The sequence below is a fragment of the Vulpes lagopus genome, chromosome 2 (assembly GCF_018345385.1).
Source record: "Vulpes lagopus strain Blue_001 chromosome 2, ASM1834538v1, whole genome shotgun sequence".
Lineage (NCBI taxonomy): Eukaryota > Metazoa > Chordata > Mammalia > Carnivora > Canidae > Vulpes > Vulpes lagopus.
The window spans coordinates 31,838,300-31,858,351 of NC_054825.1; the positions used below are offsets into that span (position 1 = coordinate 31,838,300).

A 20,052-nucleotide genomic window follows, 5' to 3' on the forward strand; every position below is an offset into this window, starting at 1 on the left:
TGCATAAATTGCTTAAGTGTATGTAGCAGTTCTGCCCACACTTTAGAATACTATGGATCCTTTAAGAAATAGGAATTAAAATTTTTTTAAATTTATTTATTTATTTATTAATGAGAAACAGAGAGAGAGAGGGAGGCAGAGACATAGGCAGAGGGAGAATCAGGCTCCCTGTGTGGAACCCAATGTGGGACTTGATCCCAGGACCCCCGGGATCACAGCCTGAGTTGAAGACAGACGCTCAGCCACTGGGCCACCCAGGTGTCCCAAGAAATAGGAATTAGTTCACTGGGAGGTATTTCTACTATTTTTGAAGGAGAAAAGCAACATACAGAAAAGCATACATAATATGGTCCCATTTTATAGAACAAACAGAAATATATATATATATATACACACACACAAATATATATATATACACACATACATGTATATATATATGTGTATATTTGAAAATGATAAAAAAAAAAAAAAGAAAGAAAGAAAATGATAGTAAGTGGAAGGATCATACCTGGTTAGTGGACAGGCGAGTGAAGTGAATAAGGTGGATGGAGGAGAGAGAATGGTGGGATAGGTACCAAAGCAAAAAAGAAAAAGAAAAGAGAAAAAATAAGTCACACTTTAAAAACATGATCATATTTATGCAATTACATAAAATAATAAGTATCTGTAGAAGTAATTTTTAAAGTAGTCTTAAATTTGAAAAAGAAAAATATCTTACTCCAACACCTTTTGGAGATTTGCTCTTGTACATGAAATAAAATCTGAATTCCTTACCATGACGGATGTGATCTGATCTTTGCCTCTCCAACTTTATGTGCCTCTACTATGCCTTCCCTGTGTAAGTTTCTTTCTGGACTCAAGGCCTTTGCGATTGCAGTTTTCTCTGCCCGATATGCTTTTGCTATAGGTTGGCACTATTGGCTTCCTCTCATCTGTGGAAGCCATAGATGCCTACCCAATAAGCCACCCTCCCCTTCTTCCTTACAATAGAACACTGATTTTACTGGGACAGCAAAATCTCATTTACAAAATCTCCAAGCTTCCCCTGTAGCTAGGGTGATAATTCTGGTCGATGGGATATAAGTGAAAGTTACTAGGGATGGCCTCCTGGGAAGCTTTTTAAAAGAGTTACACCAGCTGCGTCCTTGACCTCCCCCTTCTCTTTCTGCATTTTCTTACCATGGAAACGGATGTGAAGCTAAAGCAAAGGTTCTTTAGGTTTGGTCCCCAGACCAGCAGTCCCAGTATCACCTGGGAACTTGTTGTGAATGCAAATTGCTGGGCTCTACCCCAAATCTACTGAATCAGCAACTCTGAGGGCTGAGGGTTAAGGCTCAGCAATCTGTGTCAACTGCTGTTCAGGTGAGGCTTAAGCATGCTGAAGTTTGAAAGCTACGGAGCTAATGGACAGAAGCCTCCTTAGAGATACCAAGAAGATGAAGGCTAGTACACCTATGACATCACAGATCAACTATATCAGACTTAGACTGCTTCCTCTAGACTTGGCAGTTATGTGGAAAAAGTAATTTCTATTTGGTTAAAGCTACCGTGATTAGGTATCTGTTCCATGCAACTGAATAAAATTCCAGTTGATAAGTCATTTTCCAAATCTTGGCTCTAACACTGTCTCTTTAGAGAGGACTTAACTACTCTGCTTATTCCCTCCATCCCCACCAATGTCCTTCCCTATTGTGCCATCCTGTTTATTTACTTTATAGCACTCAGTACACACTGATATTATCTCACTTACTTTTTTTTTTTTTTGCTTATGGTGCATTTCCCCTGAAGAATATAAGCTTCAGAAGGGAGACCTTTGTCTTTTTGCTGCTGTACTCTAGCACATACCGAAGTGTCTGGTACATAATGGATGCCCCATTTATATTTGTGGAATGATTTAAAGAACTTTAAAATTAGATGTGACATTTAAAATCATGTATTTTTAAGAACTACCCTATGATTCAGCAGTTGCACTACTGGGTATTTACCCAAAGAATACAAAAATACTAATTCAAAGGGATACATGCACCTCTATGTCTATAGCAGCATTATTTACAATAGCCAAGATATGGAAGCAGCCCAAATGTCCACTGATTGATGAATGGATAAAGAAGATGTGGTAGATAGATATATCACATACTGGAATATTTATTATTCAGCCACAAAAAGGAATGAAATCTTGCCATTTGCAACAATATAGATGGAGCTAGAGAGTATAATGCCAAGTGAAATAAGTAGAGAAAGACAAATACCATATGATTTCATTCATTTTTTTTAAGGAAAAAAACAAAAATAACAAAAAGGAGGGAGGGAGAATGAGAGAGTGAGAAAGTGAGAGAGCGAGAGAGAAGCCAAGAAACAGACTCTTAACTATAGAGAACAAACTTACAGTTACCAGAGGAAAGGTAAGTGGGAGGATGGGTTAAATAGGTGACAGAAATTAAAGAGGGCACTTCTCATGATGAGCACAGGGTGATGGATGGAACCACTGAATCACTCTATTATATACCTGAAACTAACAATATAATACTGTATGTTAACTGGAATTAAAAACTTAAAAATAAAATCATGTATCTTTAAAGTAGACAAATGGGAAAAAAATGATTACAGACAATTTCAAAAATTTTAAGGAAAAAATTTGAGTTGAGAAATCCAGACACCTGTAAGAAAAAGAAAGGGATATGATACAGAAGGGTCCTCTATGCCTGCCTATGAACACTTTCTACCTTACTCTCAAGTGGCCTATCAATTTGAAAACCATAAACAACTGGCAAAATAGGTAAATGTTGAAGGTGTCACAGAAATAAATTGCATGAGTTCAGTATTTTTTTGGTAACCTTGTTTTTCCATTGACGTTTTATGCTACCCCAATCATTGCGGGAGACTTGTTAATAACAAAACTTCCTTTAGCATTTAAACACAAACAAGAACAAGAATTCTAATCAATTTTTGTATGCATGCCAGAGAAACACACACAATTAGGTTTTATCCTTGGAGAGAAAGCACTCTCTTCACCTACATTACTACGATTTTATTTTACTCTTCTAGTAATCTCAAGTTGGGTCCAAGACTAACATCATTGCAAATAAATGAGATCTTCTCTGGTAGCCCATGCAGGCACATTGCAGGACAGAATTCAGACTGATGATTCCCCGGGGATAAACCTGGGATCTCTGCTTGTGAAAGTGACCCAAGAGGCTCCAGCACACCTGCACTGTGATAGGTGAATTTTCTTTCTCCTATTTTTACCTCATATAAAAGTGCTCTCATCAACCTTTGGAAATCTGTATCCTTTGGTTTTTCAAAAATGAGTTGTTCTGTGCCATTTAAGTAAAGTGTGTAAATATCTTTTTCAATGAAGCATACAACACTTAAATAAAAGGAAAGGGCAGCGCTTCTGACTCAACATCACTATCCATTCTCTCTTGAGGCTCCTAGGATCTAGATAGGCCTCCTTGGAGCAACCACGGGGATAGGAAAGCTGCAGAAAAGTGCTAGAGGCAGATTGCTTACAAAAGGAAAAAGAAGTCTGGAGATTTGGTAAGACCATTTTCTCTCTTTCTCATAGAATCAGCAAAGTGTATCAGACAGAGTTTCTTAGGAGGCCCTTCCAAATACTTGGAGCTGAAAGAACTTAAGGTCAGTAGCAACCCAAGTGAAAACTTTTTTTTTTTCCCAAGTGAAACTTTTAGGAAGCCCCCAGTAACTGGCCTCAGCCCTCAGCCAAACCTGGCAGATTTTCCTTTTACTCTACAAGAGTGCAATAATCTTTTATCTTATAAGAGGCAATGACCTCAAGTTTGTGCTTAAATAACTTCTACCTGGAATGGCATCAGAACCAGCATCAAATGTGCCATGCTCACTTGGGTAATGAAAACATTCTGTAAGGCTGGGGGCTCACTCTTAATAAGTCATTAGAATTATCTGGAGATCTTGTTTACCATAATGTGGGTTCTGGAGCTCCACTCCCAGAAGTTCGATTCAGTAGGTCTTAGGGGGATGTTAGAATCTGCATTTTCAACAAGGCTCCCCAGGTGATTTGATGGAGGTGGTATGAAGCCTACAACTTGAGTAATCCTGGCTTCAAAGGGAGGGGCCAGAATTGCTTCTTTCCCATAATAAAGACCTACTGTAGAGAGTGAACCAAGGCTACTAGACTACCCAAAGCATTCTCCTTGAAGAGGTCCCTGGTGGGGAGATCATCTATACTCATTCTCAGAGGTTCAGAGAGTGAGTCTCCATGGTGCCCAACTCTATAAAAGAACCAAAACTTGGGTTCATACTTGGCTGGCCTTAAGGATAAGTAGCAAAATCCTAAGGTACCAGAAAAGTCTTGAGCACTTTTTTTTTTTCCCTTTTCCCTTCTTCCTTTTTACTGATATCGAGCTAAGGAAGCCAAATAGACCCACACAGATAATATGTTGTTTGGGTATGGGTGAATGTATACAGCTAGAGCAAATTCTGTCTGGGGAAATTCAGAAGAATGAATTCCAGTTTGATACACAGCATCAATAATTGACTGTACATCAGTGTATGGCATCTGGATAGGAAATCCTGTGACCTAGAAGAAAGACAGAATAACGTGTAAACCCATGATACAATTATGTAGGTAATCAAGAATCACTGTATACAAAACTATTACAGAAGCCTCAGAAAATGGTAGCCAAGAAATAATAAGTTATTTTTATAGGTGCTTATGATGTTCTAGGAACAGTACTAAATGCTTCACACACACATTTAATTCTCAAACAACTTTATGAAGTAAGTTCTACTATAATCCCCACTTTCCAGAGAGAGAGAGAAGAGCAGAGCCAGAACTGATAACAGAGCATGCACCCTCCATATTCCACATACTTGCACCCTTTCTAGAATAGCAAACTGACAATGAAAAAAATTACTTGGTCCAAAAATGAGGTATCTAAATGAGCATTATGGAAGAATTCATTTAACATTGATTTGGTTCATATTTCTTAAGTGACAACCATATGACAGGATTAAAGGATTATGGCACATGGTTGTATGTAACATTATCTATTTAATAATACACAAACAATCATAAACCTCTTTCAAGCCTTAGACTACTTATTTCAGGGTGCTTTTCTTTTTTTTTTTTTTTTAAGATTTTATTTGACACAGAGAGAGAGAGAGAGCACAAAGGGGGGAAGGATCAGAAGGAGAGGGAGAAGCAAGCTCCCCACTGAGCAGGGAGCCCATTGTGGGGCTCCATCCCAAGACCCTGGGATCATGACCTGAGCAGAAGGTAGACACTTAACTGACTGAGCCACCCAGGGGCCCCTGGGAGGCTTTTCTTGATCCTTAAATCTGTTCGTGTGTTCTTTCCATGTGGTTGCAATAGGATGCTATCCTTCCCTAACTTATTTAATGAAACATATTGCAATTACATGCTTTATGGTCTGTCTCATTAGCCTATAGTCTCTATGAATTCACAAGATTATATCTGTCTTGTTTATGGTCATAACCCCAGTGCCTAACACAGTGCCTGGCACATAGAATACGAATAACATTTGCTAAATACTTGTTAAGTGCTAGGTGCTGTGGCAAATGTCAGCTCATTTAATCCTCACCATAACCACAAACCAGATAATGATTTTTATTCCTGTTTATCTTGCCCAATGGGTGGAAAGTAGAGAGAAGTTAGGTAACTTGATCAAAGCTAGCAAGTGGTTGAACCAGGGTTTGAATCCAAGCCACATGATTCAGCTCAGGTTTATGATTGTGTGTTATCATTTTTAAAAATATTTTATTTATTTATTCATGAGAGACACACAGAGAGAGGCAGAGACATAGGCAGAGGGAGAAGCAGGCTCCCTATGGCGAGCCCAGTGTGAGAATGGATCCCAGGACCCTGAGATCACGACCTGAGCCAAATGCAGAAGCTCAACCACTGAGCCACCCAGGTGCCCCTGATTGTGTGTTATTAAACATAATTTTACAAATAAACTCCAAGTTTTAAACCTTGGCTTTTATTGCTTTGCTTATCTGTTTACCCCTAATTCTATTTTTTTAATGCAAAAAAACCAACTTCCTCCCTCTTCATGAATAAATAGCACTTGCAGATCCTTCCCTGATAGCCTAAGTACTCAACACCAACAGATTCCTTCCTTTCTTCTCTCAAAGGGTTTCCCTAGGAGATATCTCCTAGTGTTTGGGATGATAGATGGGGAAAGAAACTCACTCTTGGGAGACTGGGGCTTTCAAAACCTCATTGGACCAGTTCTTAGGGAAGAGTCAGTGAGAGAATGCTCAGAATTGGGGGTAGGTAGGGGAAAAAAAAGAGGAGAGGACCCTAGCAATATACCAAATGCCCACCATGTTTGGTTATGAACTTGTTGAGTTTGAGATGCCTTTTAACCATCCAGGATGATGTTAAATGCATTGGTAAATATATAAGAGAGGAGGTCAGGAGAGAAGTCCAGGCTGGGTACGTACATTTGGATATTATAAAAGATATTAAAGCTTGCCTGGAGTCCTCTGGCTCAGAACCAGTGAGAGAGAATCTGTTCTATTACTACCACCGAGGGATCATCTTTCAATTTCTTAGTTGCAGGTGATTTCCTTTTGGTCATCTCTTTCCAAAGGTTGTGGTTTATGTAATATACCACAATCATCAATATGACTGATTCCAAGAAAATGTCATACACTGTGGTCATGGTAATAGTTGTTTGGTATACTTGAAATTTCTTATTCTATAAATAAATGTATTTTAATGCCATATCATCTATTATCTAGGATCAAGATAAAAAGCACTTGAGGGATATTTGAGGTTACTATTCCCAAGTAATGAACAACATAGATAAAACAAATGCCATTAATGCACTAAATCATACACACACCCAATAAAATTGTAGCAGTCTTTCAAATTCACTCTCTTCTTCAGATGATACAAAGCTTCCAGTGCCAAGTTCTAGTTTAGGAAGAATTTTTCGCAAAATATGAGTACATTGCCGATTCCAACGTGTCGGCTGTTTAGGTCGCCATTCCATCATTTTACATTTCAGAGTCCTTTCAATCCTAACATAACAATGCAAAGATTAGTTTATGACAAATTACAACCCGTTTCACAAATGTGATAAGAGTTTTGTCACTTTAATCAAGTATGAGAATTACATTGTTTTTGCTTTAGGATGAGTCAGACCTCTATGGCTAAGGATATCTGCCTTCGTTCATATTACTTAACTTGGGGAGAAGCAAGCTCTTGCTTGGCTTGGGAAAGCAAGAAGCTTCCTGGGGTAGCCAAGAATGAGATCTCAAGGGCAGAGCTCTTTTCCAGGTACCTGTGTGTAGGCAGCTGCCTACCTGTCTGATCACTGGACTGACATCCCTCTCCATGACCCTCCCCTGTCATAAAACATGGTGTTTCCAAGAAACTGCATTTACAAAAGTTTAGATATCTGGTCTGGCTGATGTGAGCAGGGATGGGTTTATTAGATTAGTTAATTCAGCAGGCAGAGTTGGAAGGAAACAAGGTACAGACTGATAAGTATGATGATCAGGTTACCTTACTAGAATGTACCCTCCGCAAGGGCAGGGATTTGTGCCTGTGTATTCAGCCCCTAGAACAATACCTGCTGGTCGACTATTCCAGGGACAGGGCAGGTTTGTTAATGGGGCCCACTTGGGAAGCCTCATCTCTGCACAGAATCCGTGTGTGCTTTAAAAACAAAAGCCACTGGCAGTCTCCTCATGGCTGAGTCTGTAGCGTGACTGAGCAGTTTGGAGTTTGCAGTCTCAGTAGGGGCTAAGCATCAAGATCACTTGTTAGGCTTTAGCAACATATTTTACCTCCGGATGTCAATTAAGCAGGTCTGGTCTGGGACCCTGGCATCTGTATTTTTAAACAGTTCTAGAAGTGATTCTGATAAAAACCAGAAGTTGGCAATCATTTCTCAACTGCATTTCTTCCTTTTTTGTTAAGAATTGGGGAAAAAGGAAGGCAATAAGAAGTGGGAGTTGTGTGCTCATGAGGGAAGGGAGTAGCAAAATTATTTTTGTCATGCTTTGTTTTGATCAGTGGGCAGCGGCTTATATGGCAGCCTACTATGTCAGCATGAGTCACTGGAGGCAGTAAGATCTAGAAGCTTCTGACACATTTGCAGTAGGAGTAAGGCCTGCTGCAAAATTTGTGGCTTTGATAAACTTGTTCAGCTTGACGGAATAAGTCCTTAAGCTATGTGTGTGTGTGTGTGTGTGTGTGTGTGTGTAGTGTGTAGGGAAGGAGGCAGTGCCGGGGCTGGGGATAGGACAGTATTCACATTACCACCAGATTTGGATGTTTTTCCCATACTCCAAGTGGTGGGCCATTTACCTTCATGTCCTTTCCAGAAGTATTAACTACCACATTATTATTACTATAACATCAACAGGAGTCTGTATCAAGAACTTCCCAATAGCAGCCCCACAATGTTTCCAGAGGCAATCATTTTTTTCCTTAGATGGTCTTTTTAAGAAGTGTTCTGGAAAGGTAGAAGGGTTTTTGATGCACATACCAAAAGACAGATGACTCAGTGGAACAAACTACTGTAAATTCCATTTCTGGGGCACCTGAGTGGCTCAGTGGTTGAACATCTGCCTTTGGCTCAGGGAGTGATCCCGGAGTCCTGGGATCGAGTCCCCCACTGGGCTCCCTGCCAGATTCTCCTTCTGCCTGTGTCTCTGCCTCTGTGTGTGTGTCTCCCATGAATAAATAAATAAAATCTTTTTTAAAAAAACTCCATTTCATGCTTCTATTGCTGAATGGAATAGTTATTTTGACAGACTGGGGTAGAGGACTGAAAGGTTGAAAGGGGGCTGATAGATTTGGGGAGAAACATAGCAATCATAACATATAAATAAATGTTATACCTGTTCTTTAGATCTTCTATCATGCTTTTACTAGTCTCACAATAAATTATTTCTTCAGGCTGAAATATATAGGCAATTGAAAGTTAGAAAGGCTTCTAGGGAGACCACCTTTACATCACAGTCACCCCTGGAGTGCTAATTATAATGAGGGCAACCCAAACCACTTTCACGTGGCAAAATCCCTCCACCACAGAAGCACAAAGGTAAAACATAGATCACAGTGCTTTTTAACACTACTTTACCAGAGCATGGGGCGAGGAATGGATTTACAAAGGTGTTTTTCCGGGGTAAAGATAGATCTACTGCCCACATCCATTAATTCAAAGAAGCACTTGAAAAAAAAAAAAAAAGAAACAAAGAAGCACTTGACATGCTTATTAATTATTCCAGATAGTCTTTGGCAGCTGCTCTAGTTCCTTCCACTTATTAACTGGGGTCTTGGTGAAGTTACTTAATCTCTCTGAGTCTCTGTTACCACATCTTTAAAAGAGGGACAATAATAGTACTCACTTCCCTAGGTCTTGTGAAGATATTGAAATAAAATAATACAACAAAACCGGCACATATTGTTCAATAAAATCAGGTATTATTGTTACTACTACTCTTTCAACATGGTTTATCATCTTCCTTCTTTGATTGAATATCCCTTTTTCTCAGTTGGCAGGAGCCAGGTCTTTGTGTGTGTGTGTGTCCATTTCAATCTCCCCTATCTCCAAGCCTTTGCTCCAGGCACTGTAAAAACAGCAGAGAGCCATGCCCTACCACGTTCTCCCACGTTCCCTTCCCTGCCCTGCAGGATTGCTATGTGGAAAGAGGACTCCTTAAGTCTACCACCCAAACCAGTCCTCCCTGCCCTATCTCCCAGGGCTTACATGGACAAGAAGGAGGAACTGAGTTTAAACATTTTTACTTTAGGCATTCCTGAATTGAGAAATAGAGACAGCTGTAGAGACAGGGACATGAGTGGAAGGAGGGTCGTGCAAAAAGCAGGCAACAGTTCTTAGACCTCTAGGTGCTAGAATATTTCAGGAGTGATTGAGAAGATTCAGTCTGTCACATGATGATCTAAAGCCAGTGGTTTCAAAATGTGTGGCCCCCCGGCCCAGCAGCCTTACACCTGGGAACTTGTTAGCCCCCACATGGGACCCACTGAATCAGAAATTCAGTGGGTGAAGCTGAACACTCTGTGTTTCAGCAAAGCCAACAGGGTTCTGGTGCCTGCCCTGGACAGATGTGAGAAGAGTCCCGGGCACAGGGATTTCCCCACAACACATCTGAGCAGGAGATGAGAGACACAGGAAGAAGGAAACAATGAACTCCACTGTTACCTTATAGGACCACCAGCTATCCCAGACAGGACGGGCAAACCCAATGCCTTGATGGCTGTCACCAACCACTGTCCAGTCCTCCAGTGCCTCCCTGCTTCTCCCCACCTCCTCCCTCCAGCAGGTAAGGATTAGTTAGGCCACCTTCAGGCCCAAAAGAGAGGCCTGGGTTATGTTAACTCGATAAATTTATGAGGTGTTAGTCTCCCTTTCCTTTTTTGGCAAAGGCCCCTTCCTTTCAGGGAATTCATATCTTTTAAAACTTCAAGAAGATTTCCCTTTTAACTTCAGCTCCGAGTACCCAGATGTTTATCTTACACACTCAAATTTGTGTTTGCAATTGTGATAAAAAAAAAAAAAAAACCACTATTCACTACAGATAGCAGTTTACTTGGGTGTGTTTGTGGCAAGACAGAAGATCGAGAACCATTAACCCACAGGAAATAAATCAGTAGTAGATACAAGTCGAATGCAGTTCTGAGTTTTATATTTATAGATTCAACTTGGGAAAAGGTTTAGTTTTCATACTCAGGCAGAGTGGCTTTATAAAAACTACAATTTTGATCGTGGCAGCCCTGGCCTTCATGCTGTTGGCTTCTGACTGCCCTGAGGACAAAGGGCCACATCCTTAGCAGGACTCTGCTCACCTCTGAGCTTGTCTTGTTTGCTCCCTGGCAGCAGCCAAGCTGGCCTTCCGACAGCTCCACAGATCCCTCCTTCTGCCGCAGGTCTGCATTGCCTGCTGTGTCCTCTCTCTGCTGGCACTGTTCTCTACCATGATCGCCCTCCAGGCCAGCTCCTGCTCACCGCCTTCACTTTGCCTATCATCCTTTTTCCCCCCAAAAAGCTCCAGTAACCCCAGTAACTGTCCTTCCCCTCAGGTCCTCCTGCTGCATGCTCCCAAAGCACACACATTTCTTCTGTAATCACATTTACCATTCTGTCCTGCAATCGCTCACTTACTTCCTTCCCCCTTAAGAACACAAGTCTCGGGAATACTGAGACATGTCTTCTTGTAGTACTGATGCCTGATGTAGCACTGGCTCATAGCAGGCATACAAGGAACGTTCACTAAACCCGTAATAGAGTGATTAATAGTAAACAAAAAAACCTCATCTCTAAATATACCATTCTCCCCCCCCAGGAGGCAGCAATGCATCAGTCACAACTCTGGGAGGGGACAAGCAAGGCTTGGCCTGTGGATGCTGCAAGTGTTGTTTGCTCAAGAGAGATGAGCATGTTTCATTTCTCCTTTAAAATGACTTTACAGGGATCCCTGGGTGGCGCAGCAGTTTAGCGCCTGCCTTTGGCCCAGGGCGTGATCCTGGAGACCTGGGATCGAATCCCACGTCGGGCTCCCGGTGCATGGAGCCTGCTTCTCCCTCTGCCTATGTCTCTGCCTCTCTCTGTGTGTGACTATCATAAATAAATAAAAAAAATTTTAAAAAATGACTTTACAAACAGGATATATATATATATACGCTTGCATCATGTGGAGAACGTTTAGAAGGACGCACAAGTTACTACTAAAAGTGGTTATTTCTTAGAGTGGGAAAAAGATGTTGAAGGGGAGAGACATTTTTTATACAGTTTGGTACTGTTTGATCCCTTCCCTGCAACCGCCATGCATTCTTTTTGATATTGTGAAATACCTCAAATACACAGACAAGCATTGCAAATAATGTAATGAACATCCACTCAACATACCTACCACTTAGCTATAGCTAATATTTACATCTGTCCATATTTATTTTAGATTTTTTTTTATAAGAAGTATGGGCAGCCCGGTGGGTCAGTGGTTTAGTGCCTGCCTTCAGACCCAGGATTGAGTCCCATGTCAAGTTCCCTGCATGGAGCCTGCTTCTCCCTCTGCCTGTATCTCTGCCTCTCTCTCTGTGTCTCTCATGAATAAATAAATAAAATCTTTAAAAAAAAGTAAAAAAAATAAAAATTAAAAAAAGAAGTAAAACATTACAGGCAGACTTGACATACTTTGTATGCTGTTCCCTTGCCTCATTCCTTTTTTTCTGTCTCCAAAGGTAACCTTTAATCTAAATTTAGTATTTATCATTCCCATGAATGCTTTTACATTATCACTATGTGTCTCCATTTAGATAAACAACACATAGTTTTCAAACTCTATATAAATGATTTTGTACTCTATGTGTCATTTCGCATATTCTTTATCTTGCATAATGTTACTTTTTAAATATTTATTCATGCTGAGGTGCATGGCTCTAGAACAGTTGTTCTCAACATCAGCTGCACACTGGAATCACCTGGGGAGCTTTTTTTTTTTTTAAGATTTATTTATTTATTCATGACAGACAGAGAGAGAGGCAGAAACAAAGGCAGAGGGAGAAGCAGACTTCCCGTGGAGAGCCCAATGCAAAACTCGATCCGATCCGGGGACCCTGGGATCAGACCTGAGCCAAAGGCAGATGCTCAACCACTGAGCCACCCAGGTGTCCCACCTGGGGAGCTTAAATAATATAGATGTGTGAGTTCTACTCTCAGGGGTTCTGATGTAATGGATATACAGTCCAAGTTGAGAACGAGTGTAAATTAGTTCTTTTTTTTAACTACTACATAGAAGATCTCATAGTATGAGTATTTCCTTTTTTTTTTTTTAAGATTTTATTTATTTATTCATGAGAGACACAGAGAGAGAGAGAGGCAGAGACACAGGCAGAGGGAGAAGCAGGCTCCATGCAGGGAACCTGACCTGGGACTTGATGCCGGGTCTCCAGGATCACGCCCTGGGCTGAAGGCGGCGCTAAACCGCTGGGCCACCGGGACTGCCTGTATGAGTACTTCCGTAATTCATATATTCTTTTTCTGGTTGATGAATTGTTCTTTTTTTTCTTTCTTTCCTTTCCTTTTCTTTCTTTCTTTCTTTCTTTCTTTCTTTCTTTCTTTCTTCCTTCCTTCCTTCCTTCCTTCCTTCCTTCCTTCCTTCCTTTCTTTCTTTCTTTCTTTCTTTCTTCCTTTCTTTCTTCTTCTTTCTTGCAATTCTATAAAGAACATTGCTGTACTTGTCTTCCTGGCATGTTCCTGTATGGTATATACTTAGAAGCTGAATTGGTGGATCAAAACGAGCATCTTCAATTTTATCAGATATCATCATACTGTTTTCTAAAATATTTATAGCCATTTATCCTCCCACCATTTCTCTGCTTCTTTGCCAACACTTGGTATGATCACTCTTAAAAATTTTTTGTCAGTGTTATACAAGCAAAGTAGTGTTTTAAATTGTATTTCTCTGATTGTGAGATTGAGCATTCAAATTTCTACTTCTATGAATTGTTTTCTGCCTATTTCTCTATTTTTTTTCTCTCACTTTCTCTGGGCTCGCAGCTCTTAGTCTATGGATTTTGCAATAGCCCGCACCCTGCCATACCATGGCCCTAATGCAGAAACAGCCACTGAAGTGAAATTTGGAGTGCCCTCACAAAGTAACACTGAATACATCCAGATCCACTGGCTGAGCCGTCTGGTCGTTGTTCCATGGTTCTTGACTTCAGGTCTCTGCTTCCACCTCTTGCCTCCTATGCCCCAGGGAGTGAGTCTGTAGCTTTTCTTCCCCACCTTCTTTCAAGAGTAGTGAAGTAGGGAGCCCCATCACAACACCTGGCTTCAAAAAGTGACTGACTCTGGTTCCCTGGATTTCATGAACCATTTTCAGACCCTACTTCTGTCACTTGTTCAGCCCTATTCACTGCTAGTATATCTGTCCTGTTTCCATTCCATGAGACAATTGTCATGGTTTGGAGCTCAAATAAGCCTTCTATTTTTCAATTTTTATATTTTATCATTGCCATGGATGTGGAACAGAAGGGCTAGGTCAAAGTAAACTTACCACACCATCTTAACATTATATTTTCAGTTTTAGAATAAATAACAAAAATTTTTATTTTAAAATATAAATTCACATTTAAGATGATACATTCTTAATTCTTCCTTTTTGCAAATAGAGGAGTATGACCAGAGTAGCCCAAACTCAGGATGGATGGCAGAGAAAACTAGATTTTATTAAATTGCCAGGTAAATCAATACACAATCAGCTATATAAACATAACAAGAGCTGGCACGACTGGTAAAGATTAGAACCAGTGGTAAAATACAGCACTCCTGGAATTTACCTGTATGGTATGTGGTTTTGTCCCTTGGAAATTTTTTGGAAGCAATTGTTTCCAGAAACTTTCCTTCAAATAGTCGAAATGTACAGCCATTGGTGTATTATTTTGTTGAATATTAAACCAGACCTATTAAAACATTACCATAAAATCAGTATAGGCACATGGGAGCACAAAGCTCTTACCTGGTTAGGATGGAGCAAAATTTTACAGTTCTATTGCCCAATGAAGTGGTGGAGGTCAAAGGAGGTTCTGAGGTAGGAGGTAAAGGGATTCTAGGGGTATGTTAACATTACACTGATAACTGGTTCTCAACCTTGGAGGCACTACAGAATCACTTGAGGAACTTTAGGGATAAAAGATTTCCCTGACCCCATATCCCAGGGATTCTAATTTAACATCTGTAGTTTCTTCAAAGTTTTCCATACATTTCTATTGTAGAGCCAGGGTAGAGGACCACTGCCACTGACTCTTGATGAGATAACTCAAAATAAGATTTTCCCCCCATATACTTACATTTCCATCATCAAACAAACAGTCTACACTTTGTAAAGGACAAAATGGGTCAAACTGCTTATGACATTGCCCAGTTAATGGATTCCAAAGCAAATATTCATTAGTTTCTTGAGTTAATACATAAGCCACTTGCCCCTGTGTAAGGAAAAAGAGTTAAAGTCATGTTTGGTGGGTGGTTGATTTAACTCATTTTTGCATGTGGAACTATAATGTAAGCATGTGATATCTTTGATTTATAAAAGTCTTTTCTTAGGGTCTTCAAATTCTTTTTGAAAAGCAAAAAAAAACCCCAAAGCTCCAGAAATCCTCAAGCCCAGACCAGCATGAAGATTCAAATAAGGGAACTTTTGAGCTGGTGCAGCCATGTACAGCCCTGTAGGGTGTGCCCTCACTGCAATAAAGCATGTTGTTCTAGAAAAATCAATATACTGTGATAATTTCCCAACAGCTAGCTCTAAAGTGTTTTGAGGCAGAGATACTTTGGTCTAATTCACACAAGGCACTATATGGACTAGCCCTGTTTTGAGTGGAATATACTTGGGGACTAAAGGGGAACACCACACAGAGTTAGGAAGTAGACACTTGCCTAATGCCCTGAAAAAAGCCAAGTGAAGTTAAAAAGCCGTTAAGTTAATTTTGAGAACAAGATCTGGAATAAGAGGCTAGAGAGAAAGTATACAGGAAACCATCTGAGGAATAAAAGTAGTCATTATGTTATTATTCAGTTCTGAATATACCTTTTTAAGTGCAAAGTTTTCTTAGAAAAGAATAACAATTTCAGGTAATAATAATGACAAAGACTATTGAATATTTATTGGGAATTTATGTGCACCAGGTACCATGCTCAGCATTCACAACTAAATTTTTCATTTGCATTCACTCTAAATTCTTTGAGGTGGGGGTAATCTTTATGGCCATCTTTCAGATAGAGTCAAGAGGTGGAGGGGCTTGTCTAGCAGAATGATAAATGGCATTAGTCCCATTTAAGGAGAAGATACCTGAAGCTCAGGGAAGTAAACAAGCTGAGATCACACAGTTAGTAAATGGTATTGCTGGGTTTAAATCCCTCTTTGACCAATTCTCAAAAACAAATTTTAACATCGTGCCATGTAGCCTGGACTCTTCAAAGCTCTTGTTCTTTATCACTGTGCTCATCCTTACAGTAAAGAAGAGGTTTCACCTCAGCCAGAGCAACCAAACTGCAAATGTTTGTTGAAATACTGTCGACCGTTTACTGCCATCTAGTGACACTTAAAACTACACAGGAGAAAAAAAAAAAAAAGACACAGGAGAATTTCATGTGTGTGTGTGGGGCGGGGGGGGGGGGGGTGGGGGCTGGGAATTAACCACAGGCTTTTAGCTTGCAAATGTGACACAAATAATAAGCCATGCCAAGGAAATATAGAGAAATAAGTGATAATAACAGAAAGCCTAAAACTAGACTGGAAATCTTTAGCCTTATCAAGATATTTGTGGTAGAAATAGGAACAGTCCAAAAGAAGATAGCATTCTGGAAGTAAGAATGTAGGAGCATATAATTAAGTTGCAAAAATTTTGGGTAGGTAAACAAATTTCAGGCCCACATCTTGTATGACTAAAACTGAGCAAGGAAGAATAGGGAGAAGTATTTCTTAAGGATTTTTAAATATAGTATTAGAAAGGTATAGAGATGATTGATGGTGGTGATGATGGTTACCAACCTCTACACCTACTACTATAACTATTACTACATCACCACCACTACCACCGTTTACTGAAGTGAAATTTATTGAAATGGCACCATGAACCAAGGTACTGTTCTCAGTGTCACATATGCACAATGTAACTTAATATCTTCTTAACCCCATGAAGAAGCACTATCATTAGTACAGTTTTACAGACAAAAGTAAAGCCTTTCTTTACATTGTGATCATTTTGATGAGCCATCATTATCCTCTTAACTAAATAACTGGTTGCCCATGAAATTCCTCAATTAGCTTGTGAAAAGATGGAAAACCGAGGTTGATGTCTTTTAAACTTGCAGCTGAAGGCTGATTAGTTTTGTTTACACTATTTAAATATTAACTACAGCACTTACTTCCAACATTGAGGTCCCCAGGAGGACCAAAGCTTTCTTTCCAAAATACAGAAAGAAATTACAGAGTAGTATGGCATGCTCTTCCTTATTTCCAATAGCCAGACTGATACAGCGCTGAGGCAAAGCAAAAGGAACAAGGCCAAAAGAAAAAGAAGAGAAAGATCAATAATATAAGCATCCAATAGATTGAGAGCCCCTCTACTCTTTCCAGTTTTAAACACACGTATTTTTGCCAGGTTGCTAGGATGACTGACTGAAAAGCTGAAAGCTCTGGTACCTTCTGCTTGAGAAAACACTGTGGAGAACACTAACTTGGAATATAGGGATCACCTTTACTATGGGACAATTAATGTGGATACATACTGTGTAAGTGACCAAATAGTTCATCATCCAAAAATAGGATATTTCTATTTAGGACAAATATTAAACTGCTTTTGGCAAACAGGGACATACAGACTGTTATTTTAAGAAACCTCATCTGATAGGAAATCACATAGTTTTTAGAGGAAGGGATCCTTTGGTTTATCCTATACCAGCAGAGTGCTCTCAACTCAAGGAGAGGAAGAGGACTGAATTGAAGCCCAATCAGGAAAATGACTGAAACTTCTTCAACTGAAAGAGCTGTAGTCAAATATAGTAAAACAGTTGTAGTGAAAGAGGAAAGCATAGCAGAGGTGGTAGACTGGTAGTCTATGATCTAGTTCTAGTCTATAAGTGTGTTTTTTGCTTGGCCCTGAAATATTTTTTAAAATTGGGAGCTCTGGCTTCCCTTAAAAAAAATCAAGAAGATCTAACTACATATATGGGCCCAAATGTTTATATGGCAATAGTCTATTGTTATTGAATAGCAGCTGCAACATTTAGACAGGACTTGTGCCTTTCCGTTCATATAGTCCTAGAGGAAGGGCTTTGGTGGCCAGGGAGGTGGGGGATGGGGGAACCCCAGGAGCTCTTGGCAGTGACTATTTACCAATCAGTATGAAAGGATTTCAATGTTTTAAAAACTGATATGGCTACATCCGTACACACTGGCTGAATGTGATGGCGAGGAATGGAGATTAGGGAGGATGGTAATGTGCTCCTTTGAAAGAAAAGTGTGAACAGAAGAGTGAAGAGCAGAATACCAGTAGTATTCAGTGTCAGGCCAAGGAGGCTCCCCTGACTGGATGTCATAGGAGGAGGGAACAGGGGAGAACAGGTAACTAACATACTGAGTTCCAGATACCTTGCATATATGTTATCCATTCAAAATCCCTGTATAATCCCTTATCTTAGGTCATACAGCTCTTAAGTGGTTGAAGGAGGATTTAACTAAGGTTTAGTTTTCTCCTAAGACTGTGTGTTAGGTAGGAAAAAATATCACTTGTCCTGTGGCAGTCTAGTTAGTCATACAACATGGGCATCTCATGGCTAAAGAGTTCACATCAGTGGGAAGACATTAGCCAAGAGGAATTCCATTGTAATCAATCCCACTTGTAATCACTAACCTCTTGGTTAGGAGCATTGTTTGGATTGGGGGTGTGCAGGAGGGAGACTCGGGAGTATTAGGCATTTACCCAAATAGTTATTTTTTTTTTAATTTTTATTTATTTATGATAGTCACAGAGAGAGAGAGGCGCAGAGACACAGGCAGAGAGAGAAGCAGGCTCCATGCACCGGGAGCCCGATGTGGGATTTGATCCCGGGTCTCCAGGATCACACCCTGGGCCAAAGGCAGGCGCCAAACCGTTGCGCCACACAGGGATCCCCAAATAGTTATTTTTATGGTTATTTGTTAGATATCTTAGAGGCTCTTTCAATGTTCTGCAGGATCATAATATCCATGAATACATTCTGTTAGGTCTGAAAGTCTCAGAAGAGTCTAAAGTTAATGACACCTCTTTGAGTTCTACTAGATTTTATTTATTTATTTATTTATTTATTTATTTATTTATTTATTTATAATTTTTTTATTTATGATAGTCACAGAGAGAGAGAGAGAGAGAGAGAGGCAGAGACATAGAGACATAGGCAGAGGGAGAAGCAGGCTCCATGCACCGGGAGCCTGACGTGGGATTCGATTCCGGGTCTCCAGGATCACCCCTGGGCCAAAGGCAGGCGCTAAACTGCTGTGCCACCCAGGGATCCCTCTACTAGATTTTAATAACTGAATCACTGGAAACACATGCTTGTGTCTCCCTTGTTCTCACATAGCAGGAGACTGGGTAGCTGACTTATTAAGTTAGCCCGGTGCCCGCCCTAAATCCATTTCAGCTCAACTTTAGCCTCTAAAACATTCTAGAGGGGATCCCTGGGTGGCTCAGCGGTTTGGCGCCTGCCTTGGGCCCAGGGCGTGATCCTGGAGTCCTAGGATCGAGTCCCGCGTCGGGCTTCCTGCATGGAGTCTTCTTCTCCTCTGCCTGTGTCTCTGCCTCTCTCTTTCTGTGTCTCTCATGAATAAATAAATAAAATCTTTTAAAAAACATAAATAAATAAATAAATAAATAAATAAATAAATAAATAAATAAAATCATTCTAGAGAAGTGCCAGGACCATTGGTTCCAGGTGGAAAGTGCCTCTCTCTTAGGCTCCTGTCATACTAGTAGTTTTCAAATAAAAGTTATTTCTTGAATGCTTGCTAAATGTATATAAAAATATAAAAATAAATTATCAGGACTACCTCTTCATTCAGAGATTAAACTTGAGAGCTATATATACAGAGTGTGGTGTAGAAACAACTAAATATAATTTAAGGTGAAATGAAAAAACTGCTCTAATTAGAGTTGCTGGATTTTGGGAAAAAATAGGATGACCAATTAAATCTACAAATTTTTTGTATAAATGTGTCTCAAATATTTCATGGGGCTTTTATTCTATTTGGCAACTGATCTAAAGAGAATTTTAATCCAAGTGCTAAAAAAGAACATTGCTATGTAAGCTCTTCATTCAGATGTGGGGAGACTGAGGAAAGCTTCTGAGAAATGTAATATATTTGCCCTAGACTCAGCATCTGTCCAGCTCCATAGTGACAAACCATATTTCTCTCTGGAGGATGTCATAATATCATACTTCTGGAATTCCCATTGAATTAAAATATTCATAAACTACCATTTATAATGTTGAATAAAATTGTTCCTGTTTAAGAATTATCTCTATGGAT

The 20,052-nt window shown here is 39.9% G+C and overlaps 1 protein-coding gene across 1 annotated transcript in view; it reads right to left on the reverse strand.

Annotated features, from left to right (window-relative positions):
• Positions 1-2,319: 2,319 nt before the first annotated feature.
• Positions 2,320-20,052, reverse strand: part of CC2D2B (coiled-coil and C2 domain containing 2B) — a 109,442-nt gene continuing 91,709 nt past the window's right edge. The window contains exons 29-34 of the mRNA XM_041745230.1: positions 16,914-17,027; positions 14,837-14,971; positions 14,327-14,449; positions 8,860-8,918; positions 6,852-7,029; positions 2,320-4,558 (exon numbers count right to left, since the gene is read on the reverse strand). Coding sequence (XP_041601164.1) covers positions 4,370-4,558; positions 6,852-7,029; positions 8,860-8,918; positions 14,327-14,449; positions 14,837-14,971; positions 16,914-17,027 — 798 coding nt within the window. The 3' untranslated portion in view covers positions 2,320-4,369. The remainder of the gene's footprint in view (positions 4,559-6,851; positions 7,030-8,859; positions 8,919-14,326; positions 14,450-14,836; positions 14,972-16,913; positions 17,028-20,052) is intronic.